At 54.3% G+C, this 17,434-nt stretch overlaps 2 protein-coding genes across 2 annotated transcripts in view; one reads left to right on the forward strand and one right to left on the reverse strand.

The window, feature by feature from the left end:
- On the forward strand, positions 1-14,732 carry SLC15A3 (solute carrier family 15 member 3). The gene is made up of 8 exons (XM_033206573.1): positions 1-777; positions 4,449-4,738; positions 7,737-7,884; positions 9,698-9,808; positions 10,557-10,725; positions 12,208-12,366; positions 13,800-13,955; positions 14,443-14,732. The coding sequence occupies exons 1-8, from the start codon at positions 220-222 to the stop codon at positions 14,595-14,597; spliced, it is 1,746 nt and encodes a 581-aa protein (XP_033062464.1). The 5' UTR covers positions 1-219; the 3' UTR covers positions 14,598-14,732.
- Positions 14,657-17,434, reverse strand: part of TMEM132A (transmembrane protein 132A) — a 13,455-nt gene continuing 10,677 nt past the window's right edge. The window contains exons 9-11 of the mRNA XM_033206572.1: positions 17,058-17,334; positions 16,379-16,570; positions 14,657-15,957 (exon numbers count right to left, since the gene is read on the reverse strand). Of these exons, the coding sequence (XP_033062463.1) occupies positions 14,911-15,957; positions 16,379-16,570; positions 17,058-17,334 (1,516 nt within the window). The 3' untranslated portion in view covers positions 14,657-14,910. The remainder of the gene's footprint in view (positions 15,958-16,378; positions 16,571-17,057; positions 17,335-17,434) is intronic.

Genomic DNA, 17,434 nt, shown 5'->3' on the forward strand with positions numbered 1-17,434 from the left:
TGAAAATTAGGGAGGAGGTGGTAGAGTCCGGGTAGTGAGCGGAGGAACAGGAAGGGTAGGGCAAGAAAGGGAGAGGGGACAGGAGGGAAGGGTGGGCCAAAGCGGTGAGAAAGGAGGGCCAGCCAGTTGGGTGGGGGAGACGGCCGAGGCCCGCGGGCAGGAGTGCAGGGCTCTGAGGCGGGGAGAGGAGAGCCGAGGGGGGCCCAGCCCGGAGCCAGGATGCCCGCGCCACGCGCCCGGGAGCAGCCCCGCGTGCCCGGGGAGCGCCGGCCGCTGCTGCCTCGCGGCGTGCAGGGCCCTCGACGGTGGCGGCGGGCGGCGGGCGCGGCGGTGCTGCTAGTGGAGATGCTGGAGCGCGCCGCCTTCTTCGGCATCACTGCCAACCTCGTGCTCTACCTAAACAGCACCAACTTCAACTGGGCGGGCGAGCAGGCGTCGCGCGCCGCGCTGGTATTCCTGGGCGCCTCCTACCTGTTGGCGCCCGTGGGCGGCTGGCTGGCCGACGTGTACCTGGGCCGCTACCGCGCGGTCGCGCTCAGCCTGCTGCTCTACCTGGCCGCCTCGGGCCTGCTGCCTGCCACCGCCTTCCCCGACGGCCGCAGCTCCTTCTGCGGAGAGATGCCCGAGTCGCCGCTGGGACCCGCCTGCCCCTCGCCCGACTGCCCGCGAGCCTCGCCCAGCCCCTACTGCGCGCCCGTCCTCTACGCGGGGCTGCTGCTCCTCGCCCTGGCCGCCAGCTCCGTCCGGAGCAACCTCACCTCCTTCGGTGCCGACCAGGTGAGTGGCAGGAGGCCTGCCCCGGCCGATTCCGGCGGGTGTGGAGGGAAGGAGGGCTGACCCCCAGCGTGACCTGGGACAAACCACGTCCCCTGCCTGCGCCTAGTTTCCTGATTTGAAAGAAGAGGGGTGCTAGCCCTTGCGGAACCGATGGCAACCGCAGTGGGAATAACCATGGTTATTTTTGTTTGTTGGTTGGTTTTATTTTTTGAGACGGAGTTTCACTCTGTTGCCCAGGCTGCAGTGCAGTGGCGCGATCTCAGCTCACTGCAACCTCAGCCTCCCGGGTTCAAGCGATTCTCCTGCCTTAGCCTCCAAAGTAGCTGGGATTACAGGGGCCTGCTACCATGCCCAGCTAATTTTTTTTTTTTTTTTTAAATAGAGATGGAGTTTCACCATGTTGGTCTCGAACTCCTGACCTCAGATGATCCACCTGACTCCGCCCCCCAAAGCACTGGGATTACAGGCGTGAGCCACCACGCCAGAAGGGTTGGTCTTCTTTGAGCTACTTGTAGGCCCTATGCTAAGCACTTTCACTGTTTAACTGATTTAATACTCTTCACCACCCAGGAGGTAGGAATTATTATGCCCATTTTACAGAGAAAGACACTGAGAGGTTTCATGGCATTAATCAATTCGTCCAAGGTGACATGGAGGGTCAAGCCGCCGAGCAAGGGCAGCTGGACTCCAGGTCCCACCATGAGCCTCCTCTGTGTGTTGTGGGGATGTGCAGGCAGGGCAGGATGGAGCCAGCCTCTTCCTACCAGCAGTGCTGGAGGTTGTCAGGCCGACTTGCTCAGATCCCAGCTCTGCCCTTCACTAGCTGAAGGCACATGGGCAAGAACTCATTTATATCCCGAATGGGCTGCCTGGTCTTCTCCCTTAGCTCAACCTCTGAGCCTATCTCCATTCCCCCGTGGACAGAGCATAGCACGTAGAAGAAATTTAATAATTATTTGCTAAATGAATGAGTAAATGCCCAACAACACAGCTGTATTTTGATAGCTGTTCCCAGTGTGATATTAGACAATACTTTAGACTAAAATGTAATATTATTAAAATAACTACATATGGTGTATATGAGCAAAAGCCAGATGCAGGACTGCATACAGATAGGACTGCAGCCATGTGGAAAGACGAGGTGTCCATGAAAGGAAACGAGAGAAACATTGTCACAGTAGTATGATCAGGCCACTGGACTAATTGCACTTTCTTCTTAACTGTCTCAGTTTTTCAAATGTTGTTTGATTGCATATATTATACTCATAAAGGGGACATTTTTCAAAAGGATCATTTCATCCAGTTGGCACCCACAATTCAGCACCTAAGCAGTTTCCAGTGTCGTTGGCAAGGAGTCACTTGTCCAGCTTGTTTAGGATCCGTTGATGATGACTTCATGCCCCCAGGACAACCCTGGCCATTTCTTTTTCTTTCTATCTTTTTTTTTTTTTTTTGAGATGGAGTCTCGCTCTGTTGCCCAGGCTGGAGTGCAGTGGTGCAATCTCAGCTCTCTGCAACCTCCGCCTCCCGGGTTCAAGCAATTCTCCCTGCCTCAGTCTCCCAAGTAGCTGGGATTATAGATGCCCACCACCACACTGGCTAATTTTTGTATTTTTTTAGTAGAGATGTGGTTTTGCCATGTTGGCCAGGCTGGTCTTGACTCCTGACCTCAGGTGATCCACCTGTCTCAGCCTCTCAAAGTGCTGAGATTACAAGCGTGAGCCACTGTGACTGGCCAACCCTGGCCATTTCTTACTTGTTGTTGACATTCCTTCAGACTTAGAGACCCCCAATATTTGTCAATGGGAATCTCTCATCTTCCTTTAATCCTGTTATTTCGTTGATATCCCACTAGCACCCCCAACCCAGTACCCTTAACCTGTGTCCTTGACCCTGTTGACCTCCAGAGAGCCTCACCCATCCAGTACCTCCTGTGGCAGAATTGATCTTCTGGAGACCAGGCCACTGAGCAGAGCCTCCTGTGGCACCAACAGTGATAGAAGCTCCTGTACATTCTCCCCTTGGCTGGGCATGAACTTTGGGTGGAGCAAAGGCAGGCTGCAAGGCTGCCTCATGAAGTCGGGACCTGATCCCTAGGACAGTGCAGAAACACCGAAATGGTTTGAGGCAGGAATGCACATCACTGGATTTGAGGTCTTCAAAAATGGCTCTGGCTGCACTGTAGACAGCGTATGGGTTAACAAGAGTGGGTACTTCACAACAGGCAGGAAGCTGCTGCAGAATTCAGGGGGGCAGTCAGAGGGGGGATGTGGGGGTGGGTGGGACTGGCACCATCTGGCAATAGCTATACCCCAGGAGCTGCGTGTTTCACACACTTGCTGATTTCAGAAAGGGCCATCCATCACTCTCGACAAAGTGTCTGCTCATTCTAAAAGAACTCATTTATATCCTGAATGGGCTGCCTGGTCTTCCCCCTTAGAGTTACAATAGTCATATTCATTTACTTCCAATTAATAAATGGAAGTGGCTGCTTCTAATGGGACCTATTCAATATTCTACTTGAAAGTCTAGAGCGAGAATGATCAGGGAGCTGGCACGCCCCTCCCTCCCCATTGCCAAGAGGACCCCCAGAATCTCCAATGGAATGTGGTTTTAAGTGCATCCGTGTGGACTATAATTTTACTTTTGAAAAAGGAAAAATAAATACTTATATTTTCCTCAGTGCAACTATAGAAAGTAAAGTTTGACAAAATCGCCCCAGCTAGTGGAAATATAAATCTCTAGGTGAAAGACAGTCATGGATCCTGAGATTTGCAGGGGTATCGAAAGGGTGACTGGTTTAGCAATGTAGAGAAGCATGTATTCTCTCCATTGAAATGGCCCCTACTCCTCACTGCTTTTTTTAAAAATGCAGATACCCAGGTCCTGTCCCAGATCTGCTGAGTCAGAATCTGGGACCTGGGTCTGGGAGATTTGGGAGCAGCCAGTGCAGCTGACTGGAGCCAACAGACCAGAAGGGGCCTGGGGCCTGGCTGTTGCTGATTGATCCAAATCCTGGGTAAAGATTTTCAGCCCATCTACCCTTGCTGGGAGGCCTGAAAAAAAATGCTTTTTTCACCAGGCCAGAACTCACTCTTGGGGCTGTGCCTGGGACCACCTCTGCCACATATCAGAGGGACAAAAATTGGGTGAAAGGATGGGTCACAATAGGTTTCTCTGCTTGCCTCTCTGAATCGCAGAGGAAATTCTCACTCAGACTTCTGTTCTTCCAGTAATATGCATACAACATTTTTAATAATGTGCAACAAAACTGAGATCTTTATGGGCTTTTTTCTGATTATAGAAGTAATGAATAGTGTAGGTTGCTCAGTCAAAGACAAAGGGATAAATCAACCAGAAATGAACAAGTGGCATCCGAGACATCTGTTGTATGTGTTCCTCTGCAACAATAAAAAAGCAATGTGTGTCATGGGTGTGCAAAAGCAGCTGGGCCAAATGTCCTGATCTTTAGCAAGTGACTCCCAAGAGGATTCATTCATTCATTCAGCAAATATTTACTGAGTGTCTATTTAGTGATCAGAGACTAGGAAAGTGTCGGAACGCCCACCACCCACTGACCCCAAGAAGTATCTCTGTAGGAGGGAGGGTTAGGGTACAGAGAGTGCCCCGAACCCCTTTGGCCCTCACTCTCAACCCTTCCTGAATGGCAGGTGATGGATCTCGGCCGCGACGCCACCCGCCGCTTCTTCAACTGGTTTTACTGGAGCATCAACCTGGGTGCTGTGCTGTCGCTGCTGGTGGTGGCTTTTATTCAGCAGAACATCAGTTTCCTGCTGGGCTACAGCATCCCTGTGGGCTGTGTGGGCCTGGCATTTTTCATCTTCCTCTTTGCCACCCCCGTCTTCGTCACCAAGCCCCCCATGGGCAGCCAAGTGTCCTCTATGCTTAAGCTCGCTCTCCAAAACTGCTGCCCCCAGCTGTGGCAACGACACTTGGCCAGGTAAGGAGGGGCTCTGGGTGCCAGGAGCCTCCAAGCTTGGAGAAGCGTTAGACTGCTTCTGGGGAGGGATGGTCTGGATTGCAGATATTCTGGTTCAGCTACAGTGATAGCTTTTTATGATGATCTGCTCTCCAGTGGGCCAGAGCTGCCCACTGTGACTGAGGACGGAGGTCAAGGTAGTGGTGGTGGTGGTGGTGCTATTATTGGTGGCCATCTACGTATAGAATGTGTGAGGATGGGGCTGGGGGGCAGTGGCTATCTCTCTAAGCACTTTGGGAGGCTGAAGCTGGCGGCTCTCTTGAGCCCGGGATTTGAGGCCAGCCTGGGCAACGTGGTGAAAACTCATCTTTACAAAAAAAATACAAAAATGAGTGGGGTGTGGTGGCATGTGCCTGTGGTCTCAGCTACTCGGGAGGCTGACATAGAAGGATCAATTGAGTCCAGGAGATTGAGGCTGGAGTGAGCCATGATGGTGCCACTGCACTCCAGCCTGGGTGACAGAACAGAAAAAAAAAAAAAAGAAAGAAAGAAAAAAGAAAAAAAAGGAAGTGTGATGATGATCGGGGTCTCGACAGTGAAGATGGTAGTAAGGATAAGGATGATGGCGTTGGTATCTATACTGAAGACACAAACATTGGCAATGGAAATGACAATGGCATTAAAGGAGGGGATGAGGGATGGTGGTTCCAGTGAAGGCTGTTGGGATATAATGTGAATAATTCCACATTACCCTATTATTAACCATCACAGCGTCTTAGGAAATCGACCAAACTCGCTCCCTCCCCATTAGCTGACATCCAAGGGAGGAAGTTTCTGAATGACCTTAGGTCCCATGGCTTCCTTTTGCTCCTCGCCTTCCTAAATTAACTGTCTACTTACGCTAAGCAAATCTGTCTCCAGACCTTGCAACCAGTTACAGCTCCTGTCAATAGGATCTAGATGAAAAAGGTGAAGAACATGCTTTCCCCAATCTGGCATATTGCTAGAGGTTTGTAAGTTGTCGGGAGCCAAGAAGTGTGGTGGTTTTCATGATCTATCACTGCCTAACAAACCACACCGGATCTTACTGATTTAAATGACCTCGTTATCTCCTCTCCCAGTTCTGAGTGATTGGGCTCAGTAGGGCAGTTCTGTTTCTCATGATGGCACTGGGGTTGCAGTCATTTGGAACCTGGAAAGGGCTGGAACATCTGCGTCTGCTCACTTACATGGCTGGCAGTCAATGTGGGCTGTTGGCTGGGAACTCAGCTGGGACTATGTGGACCAGAGCACCTAGATTTCCCCTTCATGTGGTTTTACCTTGTGGCTTGAACTTCTCACAGCATCTTGTGAGGGTTGCAAGAGGAGGCAGCATTCCAAGAATGCAGAAGAGGGAAGAAAGCAGAAGTTATGGGTCTTCTTAATGCCCTTAAGAGGCGTTGAAGTCCCAGACCACCACTTCTGCTTCATTCTAACAGGTCAAAGCCATCACAGGGCCAGCAGGGAAACAATGGCAGGAAAAGTAAACTCTACCTGTTGGTGGCAAAATGGCAGCACACGCTGGGAAGGGTGGAGTTGACAGTGACTATCTTTGGAGATGACCACACTAGTATTGTCCCTTTTGGAATCTCAAAGAACAATGCAAGGCTCTTGGACAAAAAGAGGTCAGAAAGCTCTCAGGACAAAGGGCAAAGGGTAAAGGTTGCAGCAGTGATTGATCAATCCTGTCACCTACTGATGTTTCCTCTACCCCCACCTCTCCACTCTCTATGCCTTATTGTGGAAGGAGAGGGTTGTCATGTTGACTGTTGAGGAGGATGGACTTGGGACAGCAAGTGGGGGGAATTTTGTTGTATCAAATCTGTAACAGCGTCTCTCTCTCTCTCAGTCAGGCTTGGACTGGGACTCCCCTGGTTCCTGTGGCAAATTGGTGCTACAAGCCAAAAAATCCCTTCAGACTGTTTTCCACAGTCTCTGGTCTTACTTCCCTCAGGACCTGGAGGGGCCACAGCTCTAGAGTGGAATGAGTCTTGGCTAGGCACCTTTGCAACAAAAGAGAGGATAGAATAATATTGGCAGTGGTGGTGCCAACACTGAAAAAGAGTGATGGTGATGGGAATGGAAACTCTGTGGAGAGGATGATTCTGCTGACAGCAGCCACCTTACTAAAGGTGATGATAGGCCGGGCGCGGTGGCTCAAGCCTGTAATCCCAGCACTTTGGGAGGCCGAGACGGGCGGATCACGAGGTCAGGAGATCGAGACCATCCTGGCTAACACGGTGAAACCCCGTCTCTACTAAAAAAAAAATACAAAAATCTAGCCGGGCGTGGTGGCGGGCGCCTGTAGTCCCAGCTACTCGGGAGGCTGAGGCAGGAGAATGGCGTGAACCCGGGAGGCGGAGCTTGCAGTGAGCTGAGATCCGGCCACTGCACTCCAGCCCGGGCGGCAGAGCGAGACTCCGTCTCAAAAAAAAAAAAAAAAAAAAAAAAAAAGGTGATGATAGTAAGGATGCTAGCTTTGGCAATGGTGGTGATGATGGTGAAGGTGGGGTGGAGGAAATGAGGGTACTGATTTCAGAGACATGCTGATACTGAGAGGAGGATTAAATTAGGGGGTGATGGTGGGAGTGAAAACAGTGCCGAGGTGGTGGGGAAGTTTATGGCTGCTGTGTTTGTTTGTTTGCTTGCTTGTTTTTTGAGAGGGAGTCTGGCTCTGTTGCCCAGGCTGGAGCGCAGTGGCACAATCTTGGCTCACTGCAACGTCCATCTTCCAGGTTCAAGAAATTCTCCTGTCTCAGCCTCCCAAGCAGCTGGGACTACAGGTGCACACCAAAACAGCCTGGCTACTTTTTGTATTTTTAGTAGAGACAGGGTTTCACCATGTTGGCCAGACTGGTCTTGAACTCCTGACCTCAGGTCATCCACCCGCCTTAGCCTCCCAAAGTGCTGGGATTACAGGCATGAGCCACCAAGCCAAGCCTTGACTGCTGTTTTATCTGCTGCCCCTGAGGTCCCACAGAGACCATCAAGGTGCCTGCCTGCTGCCTGACCAGAGGTCTCCCCAGCCTGGGGCTTCCCCACAAGAGGATATCGCCAACTTCCAGGTGCTGGTGAAGATCTTGCCCGTCATGGTGACCCTGGTGCCCTACTGGATGGTCTACTTCCAGGTGAGCACCCCTCCCCTTTTTCTCTGGGGGCCTGGCTCCCCACTCACCAACTGAATGGCTTCAGTTCTCATCATAGAGGCCCAGGGCATGTGGAAAGCGGGAAAGTCTGGGAATAAAGTGAGGTGCTGCCCCGTACCAGCTAGCATGGGGCCTGGCACAAAGCCATCTCAGCAATCCAACTCCCTCGGGTGGTGTGGCAAGAGGAACTCTGGAGACGGCTTCCTCCTGAGATACCACCTGCGGGAATTGAATTACTGGGATGGCTTTGTGCCAGGCTAGGTCCTTGAATAAGTCACCTCATCTCTCTGGGCCTGTTTCCTCACATGTACAACGGGTGGCTTAAACAAGAGGCTTTTCCAGCTCTGCGGCATTCAGATTTGCCGACTTGGTAGCTGAGGCCTAGGGAGGGTGTGTCAGTTGCCCAAGACCCCACGTCAGGCAGGTCAGGGGCAAGCTCACAAAAGTGGGTACTTTGCAATAGTGGTTCCCCAACCTGGCTGTGCTTCAGAATCACAGGCAGAGCTTTTAAAAATATGCTGGGTTTTAAAAACAGATTCCAAGTCCAACCCTAGGCTATTGAATCAGAATTGCTGGGGAAGTCTCTAGTTTAAAAAACTTTTCAGGCCGGGTGCAGTGGCTCAAGCCTGTAATCCCAGCACTTTGGGAGGCTGAGACGGGCGGATCACGAGGTCAGGAGATCGAGACCATCCTGGCTAACACAGTGAAACCCCGTCTCTACTAAAAAATACAAAAAAACTAGCTGGGCGTGGTGGCGGGCGCCTGTAGTCCCAGCTACTTGGGAGGCTGAGGCAGGAGAATGGCGTAAACCCGGGAGATGGAGCTTGCAGTGAGCTGAGATCCGGCCACTGTACTCCAGTCTCGGCGACAGAGCGAGACTCCATCTCAAAAAAAAAAAAAAGAAACTTTTCAGATGATACTGATACTCAGAGTTGAGAACTATTGCCTCCCACTCACTGTATTACTCCCAGTGGGGAGGTCAGTGATTGTGTGTGTGTGTGTGTGTGTGTGTGTGAGATTGTTAGGAGGGTGGCTAGCAGCTTAATGCTAGCCCCCAGGCCATAAGATCATTGCCTTTCATATCCCATTCACAGGAACATTTGTTGGAGCTCCCAGCCTGCTACTTAGGGGCACACAGAGTATGTCTATGATGAGACAGTGGCATGTGGTGGGAGGGTGTCCATGGCTGATTCTCAGTCATACCAATCAGATACTGACTTCTTTCCATACCAGTTGGTAAATGGCTACTGCCCTGAGCAGCCCACATGCCCTCCCCTGCCCTGGCGCTTCCGGTGGGAGTCTCCTGGATCCTACTCCATTATGTAGCAACTAAAGGGGCAACGCCTGGTATAGGACGTGGCCCCTGGGCCCTGCTCCTACAGCTGTGTCCAGAGCCATTCCGGCAAGTCCATGTCTATGCAGTGCTTGTGTCAACCTGTGGGACTCAGCTTGATTTCAGTGTGAGATGAGAACTCCCTGTGGGGGCAGCCATTTCAACAAACATTTATCCATGCTTACCCTGTGCTGGGCCCTGGGGACACGAATACGAGTCAGACCAGCTGTGCCTGGGCTCTGGGATAAGGCCTGCCTACAGGCCTGAGAGCAGAGCGCAGGAAGCTCCCTGCTCAGCCCAGCTATGTAGGAGAAAGGAGGGTGGGAAGGTGACTGTCTCCCTGAGACTGGGCGAAGGGACAGCTGCCCAGCTGCCCTGTGCTCTGGCTGAGGAATACCACCTGGGAGCTGGGAGGGGGCACGGCCAGTTCTGTTCCAGGCTCATCTCCGTCTCTCTTGGCAGATGCAGTCCACCTATGTCCTGCAGGGTCTTCACCTCCACATCCCAAACATTTTCCCAGCCAACCCGTCCAACATCTCCATGGCCCTGAGAGCCCAGGGCAGCAGCTATACGGTGAGAGATAAAGCATGTGTTCAGCACCCAGTTCAGGCCAGGTAGCTGCTTCCTCTGAGAAGAGGAGGAAATGAAACTGCCTTCACACTCCCCTTTCCTGGCTGCAAGGCAACCTCGGGATACAGGAAAAGCACCTGGAGGGTGGGAGAACTTGTGTCACAGTGCAGGGATCCTGCCAAGATGCTCACCTGCTTGAAGGAATTCAGGCCGGCTGCACACCACCATGCTGCCGCTCTGAAGCAGGCCTCGCTGCTGAGTCTGCAGCCTCAGATTAAGCACACTCAGGTCCCTTTTCAACTCTTCCTTGTCCCCCGTTTCTCTGGGACTCTTAGATACCTAGATCTCTGCCTTTCCCAGAGCTTTCTAAACCAGTTCCTTGGCATTTCAGAGACTCAAGAAATGAATGATCTACAGAGCTGGCAGATAAATGAGAAATTTGCCATTGTACTCCATTTCCTTGCCTATGGCAGACATCACTCGTCAATCATGACTTTTTTTATGCTGAGCCCATAAATGTTCCATAATCAGCCACTACCAACTGATAAAAGTTAGAATACAAGAGGAACCTATCTGCCATCTCTATATAATCCCACTCCCTGGCTACACAGCTGAGGAACGTGAGTTCCAGAGAGGGGGAAGGAGCTGGACCCCTGGGTCACTCAGGGCCAGTCTAGAGTCCAGGTCTCCTGACTGCAGCCAGGCTCCTTCCACTCTGCTAGCCTGCCTCTCTTGACTTCCTCCTGCCCAGATCCCAGAAGCCTGGCTTCTCCTGGCCAACGTCGTGGTGGTGCTGATTCTGGTCCCTCTGAAGGACCGCTTGATCGACCCTTTACTGCTGCGGTGCAAGCTGCTTCCGTCTGCTCTGCAGAAGATGGCTCTGGGGATGTTCTTTGGTTTTACCTCCGTCATTGTGGCAGGTGTGCAGAGGGGTGTAGGGCAGGGGGCTGAACTTTGGGCTTGGGGAAGTCTGTTCCACCATGGGCTGATGCTGAAGTGGTAGCCTGGGCCAAGTTCAGCCTCTCCCAGTGGGCGTCAGTGTTGGCTTCCCAGAGGTGCAAGCTGAAAGAGACCCTCCTATCTAGTCCAGCTGCCCCTCATTTTGGCAGAAGAGGAACCTCAGGCCAAGAGAGGAACAAATATTTTCCCCAGTGAATTATAAGTTCCTTGAAGGCAGGGATTGTTATTCTTTTTTATTCACTGCTATGACATGCATGTGGGCCCTCCATAAATGTGTTGAATGAATTTTCCACTTAGTGGCAAAAGAAGACTTAAAAAAAATTTCTCTTCCTTCTTCGTTTTAAAAGGATCTGGAGCCATTTGTTACAACGTGGGGGTTGAGGGTGGGGGTGTGAGGGGGCAGCTAAAGAAGTCTTTCACACTATTGCACAAACCTGAACCCTTTTTACTTAGTAACTTTATAACCCTGAAGTTCCTTAGAGTCTCTGAGGGGGAACAGGTGAGTCTCTAAACTCACCTGTTTTAGAGACCAAGTCTCTAAAACAGGGACAGGTATCATTCGGGCCCTGAGCAGGGCTCTGCCCTCGTGGAACTCAGTCTGATGGGGGTTGTTGTGAGGATTAAAGGAGATGAAGTCTGTAAAGCACTCAGTAGTGTGCCTGGATCACAAGTGTGAGCTGGAGAAATGAAACCTCCATAAATGGTATTGTGTTGAAAGTGTGAAAACCCAACTAGATTTTATTCCAGCTATATCCTTAAAGCAGTTTGTCCTATTTTATCCTCACAATAATCCTGGGAATGTTATTCCTGCTTCTTGCATAAGGGAACTGAGTCTAGAGAGGTTAAGTGATTTGCCCAAGGTCACACAGCTAGCCAGGCTGGGAACCCAGGTCCCCCAACTCCATGTCCAATGTTCATTCCACTAGAGCACAGCTATCTCCCAAGCAACTCAGGAGAAGGAGATAACATAATTAAATTTGAAAGCCAGGTTAGAAACACTACAGCAGTACTTGACGCTGCAGTAGAGAAATCATGTGATATCGTGGAAAGTAGGCCAGCTTTGAAACCAGACATACCAGAGCTCAAATCCAGCCCTGACTACTTATCAGCTGTGTGACTGTGGGCTGGTTGCTTAACCTGTTTCACTTTTTTCACCAGCAAGGATGCATAGTAAATGCCTAGCACATAACAGGTTCTCCATTAATGAGAGTTATTAATGAGTGCAAAACTCGGCTCGGAGCTTCTAGCAGCCAACTCCAAAAGGGAAGAGCTGGTCACATCTTGGCCTCCTCCTCCACCCCGAGTCCAGGATTCTTTTCCTTGCCTGCTGCTTAATCTTTGGCTACTTCATGAGCACCCCACCCCCGCCATGTACAAGCTCTGCTGTGGGCTAAGCTGCCTGGGGTAGGCCTGACTATAATCCCCCTCTGCTCCTCCACCAGGAGTCCTGGAGATGGAGCGCTTACACTACATCCACCACAACCAAACCGTGTCCCAGCAGATTGGGGAGGTCCTGTACAACGCGGCACCACTGTCCATCTGGTGGCAGATCCCTCAGTACCTGCTCATTGGGATCAGCGAGATTTTTGCCAGCATCCCAGGTACCCTGGATCCCCTCCCCTGCTCCTACACCAGTGATGGGCTCTGCCTGGTGGCACCTCAAAGTCAGGAGCCCCAGGGCTGCAGCCTCCAGGGCCCATCTGCATGGAGGAAGGCAGTGTTTTCTGACCAGCGCTCTTTCACTCAACTGGGATCTATTATTGGCACCTGGTTCAAGTCAGCCACTGTGATAGGCGCTGGGGATTTGGAGGCAAGCAAGGCACTTCCCACGCCAGCTCTCCACGTATTCCCCTGGTGCCAGGTTCTCCACCCTCTGTGTCTTTGAAGTTGCTGTTCCCTCTACCTGAGATTGAAGGTGAACTCCGATTTCCCCTTCAATTCTGAGCCTAAATACCAAGGTCCTTGGGAGGAAGGGGCCCTCCCTTCCCGCCCCGTGTTCATCTCTCTATCATAGCACACTGTACTCTGGGTCATAATAATGGATTTCTATGTCCTTCGCTCCCCACCCTCCCAACCTCCTTCCCTGGGCTGGGAGCTAGAGCTACAAGGCTGGGGCAGGCCCTTCAGACAGCAAAAAAGCAAGGGCTTCCTCAGCTGTGGGCCCAGGGCTAGGCTGGGTCAGATATAAAGAAAAAACTGACCCTGGGCGCTCACTCAGATGGGGAGAGAGTCAGGCAAACAGTGAGCCAGTGGAGTGCTGTGGAAGTCAGGGCAGAGTGTGGTGGGAGCCCTTAAGCATGGAGGGGGGGCAGGCAGGTGAGTGGGTAGGAGGAGGGGTCTTACAGGCAGAGGGAACAGCATAAGCAAAGACTCAAGCCTTTGGGAAGTGTGGGGGATAGGACTGGAGAGGCAAGGGAAGTGCAGTGGAGGTGTCGAATTTGTGGGCTGAGCCTGCACTTTGGGATTTCCCCTGAAGGCAACCCTCCAGGGGGTTTTGGCCGGGAAAGGACCCCATCCGAGATGCTTTAGACAGATGCTCCTGGCTGTGTGAGGAGGACAGGAGTCAGGGGAGTTTAAGAGGCATTTGCAGAAAGTGACCAGGACTGGGGTTGGACCCAGAGAAGAGGAAACAGAGAGAAGGACATACATTTAGAATAGATTTCAGAGGTTGTATCAAAACGATTCGACGATGACATTGAAGGTGGGCAGAGATGGTGGGGAGAGAGAGGAAGTAAATATGGTGCTGTTACTGAAATGAGTGACCTAGCAGGAAGGGGAGGAGGGGAGACAGAGCTACTGGGGCAGCGCATGGAGCACCCCAGTGCAGGGGTTCAGCCAGGAGGCAGGTAAGCAGGGCAGAGGGAAAGGTGGCATTGATGCATAGGTGCTGTCATTGCCATTGAGGGGACAGGCATCCAAGGGAAGCCTGGAGGGTGGTTTGGTGGGGGCAGGGTCGGGGGCAGCAGACAGGGGCCTGAGCCTGTTCTCTGCACCTGCACCAGCCCCTGAGATCCTCTCTGCTCCCTCTCCGCAGGCCTGGAGTTTGCCTACTCAGAGGCCCCGCGCTCCATGCAAGGTGCCATCATGGGCATCTTCTTCTGCCTGTCGGGGGTGGGCTCACTGTTGGGCTCCAGCCTCGTGGCACTGCTGTCCTTGCCTGGGGGCTGGCTGCACTGCCCTGAGGACTTCGGTGAGTATGGGGCCTCCCCAGGAGTGGGACATGGGTGGAGGGAGGCTTGGAAAGGAGGTGGCAACTGCTAAGTGCTTTGACTGCGCAGAAGCAAGAAGGGGGCTAGACTTGGAGACTGGGGTTCCAGTCTGGGCGGGGCCAGTCCACCGCATCATGGCCTCCCTCCTTGGGCCTTCCCCAACTGTTGAACTGAGTGGACCTCCAAGGCTCCTTACTGCTTCTGGAACTCTGCCATTTCTGGCTGAAAGGTTACCTTTCTCATGGTGTTTGTATTTCATACCCGCTTCTGAATAGCTGAAGAGGAATTGTAGATACCCCTGGAGACCTTCAGGAAGCCAGACATTAGCGGGTATCTGTCCAGTGTCTTCAGATCCCACCACTGCCCACATGGCCTCAGCTGCCTGCCCCAGGGCTGGGACATGGCAGGCACAGGGCGCGAGTCAGAGGATCCCTGTCCTGACCCAAATCTAACCTCTCCTTTCCCCAGGGAACATCAACAATTGCCGGATGGACCTCTACTTCTTCCTGCTGGCTGGCATTCAGGCTGTCACGGCTCTCCTATTTGTCTGGATCGCTGGACGCTATGAGAGGGTGTCCCAGGGCCCAGCCTCCCACCGCTGTTTCAGCAGGGACAGGGGCTGAACACAGCCCATTCCAGGCCCCTTGCTTCACTCCACCAGACAGACAGCAGCAGTCCCAGCTCTGGTTTCCTTCTCGGTTTATTCTGTTAGAATGAAATGGTTCCCATAAATAACGGGCATGAGCCCTTCCTCACGACCATGGTCCATGACAAGGGGCAGGGCAGAGGGGGCCTGGGTGGGAGTCCTTGCGGGGGACCAGGCAGGGGACTTGGATCAACAAGCACCAGACGAGCGGCGGGGGGGCAGGCGAGAGGCTCGGTGGGACCTCCACCGCTGTTGCCCCAGCTGGTGGCTGACCAGGTGGCTGTGGAGGGTCAGGAGCTGCCCCGGATCCTCTCCATGTAGTTACGAAGCTCCTCAGGGTCCTTCAGCCCCATGTCCTCACACACCCAGCGGATGTCCTCCTCGCCTGCCACAAGGATGGACTGCACAGCAGGGGCCCCTACAGGCTCCTCAGGTGGCTGGGCTGGAGGGGCTGGCGCAAATGTCACGAACTCTACTCGCTTCCGCCGCCCCCCAGCCTCCTTTCGGGCCAGGGTGCTTGAGGAGCCGGTGGTGCCCCCAGGAGGGCCAGGGGCCAGGGTAGGGGCCTCCCCTCCTCCCCCACTCTCACAGGAGCAGCCCCCCTCCCCCTTGGGCAGGCCAGGGGACTGCCGGTCCAGCTGGCGGCTCAGTTCCTCCTGGTCAGTGCCCAGCCAGACCCAGTTGTGGGGCTGGGGGGAGGTGGGGTCAGTGGTACTGTCGGGAGGCTCTTTGCGCTGATAGCGCAGGACGAAGACCACACCATTGACCAAGAAGACGAAGATGGCCACGCAGAAGATTCCCAGCAGGGCGTACATGCCCAGCTCTAGGTCGGTGACACGCTGAGGGGCAGGGACCATCTCCTCCTCCTCTTCCTCCTCCTCCTCCTCCCTGGCTTTGGTGTCCTCCTTCCTGGCCTCCTCCTCTGCCCGCTCAAACTTGCCCCTCACACCTATATTGTCCCCGACACTGCCTGCCGCCTGCCGTTCACCACCCATGGTGGCTTCTGTGGCTGGTGGGCTCCAAGCAGGGCTGGATGGGAGGGCAGGGGCTGGAGTGGAGGCAGGGGGCAGCCCCAGCCAGGCGGTGCCAGAGGCCAGAGGCACACGGTGGCGGCCCCGGCGGCAGGGCTCGGGCGGGTGCAGAGCCACATGCAGCGGCAACCCCTCGGCGCCTGCCCCACTCACCACCACCCCGAGCTGGGCGCCCTGCTCCTCAGCTGGCAGGATGGCCCCAGGCTCCTCGGCTGAGACGGACAGTCCCAGGTCACGGCGGTCATAGAGCTCAGCCGGGGCCACGGTGTGATCAGAGAAGGACAGCCATAGGGAGAGGACCACCTCCTGTGGGGCACACAGACACGGGCAGAGACACGCGAGGGCACGCACGCGTGCACAGAGAAGCCACTCCCACAGAGACAGGCCACATGGAAGAGAGACCAGAGAGAAAACAGAGACACAGGCAGATAGACAAAACACAGGGAGAGAGGGGACACGTGTCAATCACCTGTCTGCCACTCAGTCCTAGGGTCTGAGTTATTGGGAGGGTCCTCAGTTAGAGCCATCTAACCAGCCTCCCACTGCCATACTCCAGCCACTGCTTGATCACCTCCAGCTGCAGAGAGCTCACTACCTCACAGAGTCAGTCCTCACTCTGAAAACCCTAAGGGGTCAAGGTGCCAGGTTCCCCTTCCTCCCATCCCCCTCTACCATGAGCCCCCATCTGGAGATGTTGACCTCATCCCCCTGACCCCCCAACTGTCACCTGCTTTGGGGCGGGAAGGGCTGACTGTGCCCAGCACGTGGCTGTGACCTCCCCGGGGTGGGCAGTGCCCCGGCTCAAGGTCAGCGAGATGCCCATCACTGGCTGCACCCTCAGCTCCAGCACTGAGACCTTGTCGTCCGTCACAGCCAGGGCCTGCTCCCCCAGGATGGAGTCAGACAGTGGGGAACGCACCTGAGGGTGGGAAGGAGCTGGAGGTGGGGGAGCCTTCTATACAGACAGCCCCCACCCAGAGGGAACCGGGTGCTCCCAGCACCCTTATAGGCTGCTCTCCGGAGGTGGGGGGGTCTTTGCCATGGACAGCCCCCACCCAGAGGGAAAAAGGAGCTCCCAGCAGCCTCACTGGCTACTCTCCCTCTACTCTTTGCACCCCAGTGCATACGTGGACCCCAATCCCACACCTAGGGGACAGTTCCCTTTTCCCTCAAGACCTGGTCCCCACATTACCCACACCTCAGCCCTTCATAGCTAGAGGGCTTCCCCCCTTATGCAGCCACCCCATTCTGAACCCATCCCCAATCCCACTGCTCTCAGACCTAGACCTCACAACTCGCCCACACACTCTGGGCTCCTGGCACACTCTTCACTCCCACCTGCAAGCATTTTGGGGGCCCCTCCACCCTTCTCAGGGGGTCTGCTCTCCTGGTCCCCGGCTGCTTACTTCAATGGAGGTGACACCGGGCTCCCGGCCCACCAGGACGCGGCCGCCCTCCAGCGAGGCCACACGCGGGTCCAGCACGCGGGCATGTGGCGCCACAAGGTGGGACACATCCAGCAGCCAGTTGGAGCCAAGCAGGTGCGTGAGGCGGCGGCCGCCGTCCAGCGGGTGGGCAGCGAAGGGGGCGAGGAACCGCACACCGGCGCGCTGGTACTGCAGGTGGCAGCCACGGGCGCGCCGCTCGGTCTCATCTGCCGCCTCTGCCGCGGGTTCCGCAGGCCTGCAGGGCAGGGAGGCCGGAACTGGCTGTCAGCGCTGCCCGGCCCCAGCCTGCCCAGAGCCCAGCTGCTGAAGATCCCCAGCTCCTCCCCGGCGGCTCC

The sequence above is a fragment of the Trachypithecus francoisi genome, unplaced genomic scaffold (genome assembly GCF_009764315.1).
Source record: "Trachypithecus francoisi isolate TF-2019V2 unplaced genomic scaffold, Tfra_2.0 Lachesis_group8, whole genome shotgun sequence".
Classification (NCBI taxonomy): domain Eukaryota; kingdom Metazoa; phylum Chordata; class Mammalia; order Primates; family Cercopithecidae; genus Trachypithecus; species Trachypithecus francoisi.

Bases quoted from the DNA above. Each gene is read 5' to 3' on its own strand.
- SLC15A3 (XM_033206573.1), top strand. From the start codon at position 220: ATGCCCGCGCCACGCGCCCGGGAGCAGCCCCGCGTGCCCGGGGAGCGC. The intron at 778-4,448 runs GTGAGTGGCAGG...CCTGAATGGCAG, and splicing joins CCTCCTTCGGTGCCGACCAG to GTGATGGATCTCGGCCGCGA. The intron at 13,956-14,442 runs GTGAGTATGGGG...TCCTTTCCCCAG, and splicing joins GCACTGCCCTGAGGACTTCG to GGAACATCAACAATTGCCGG.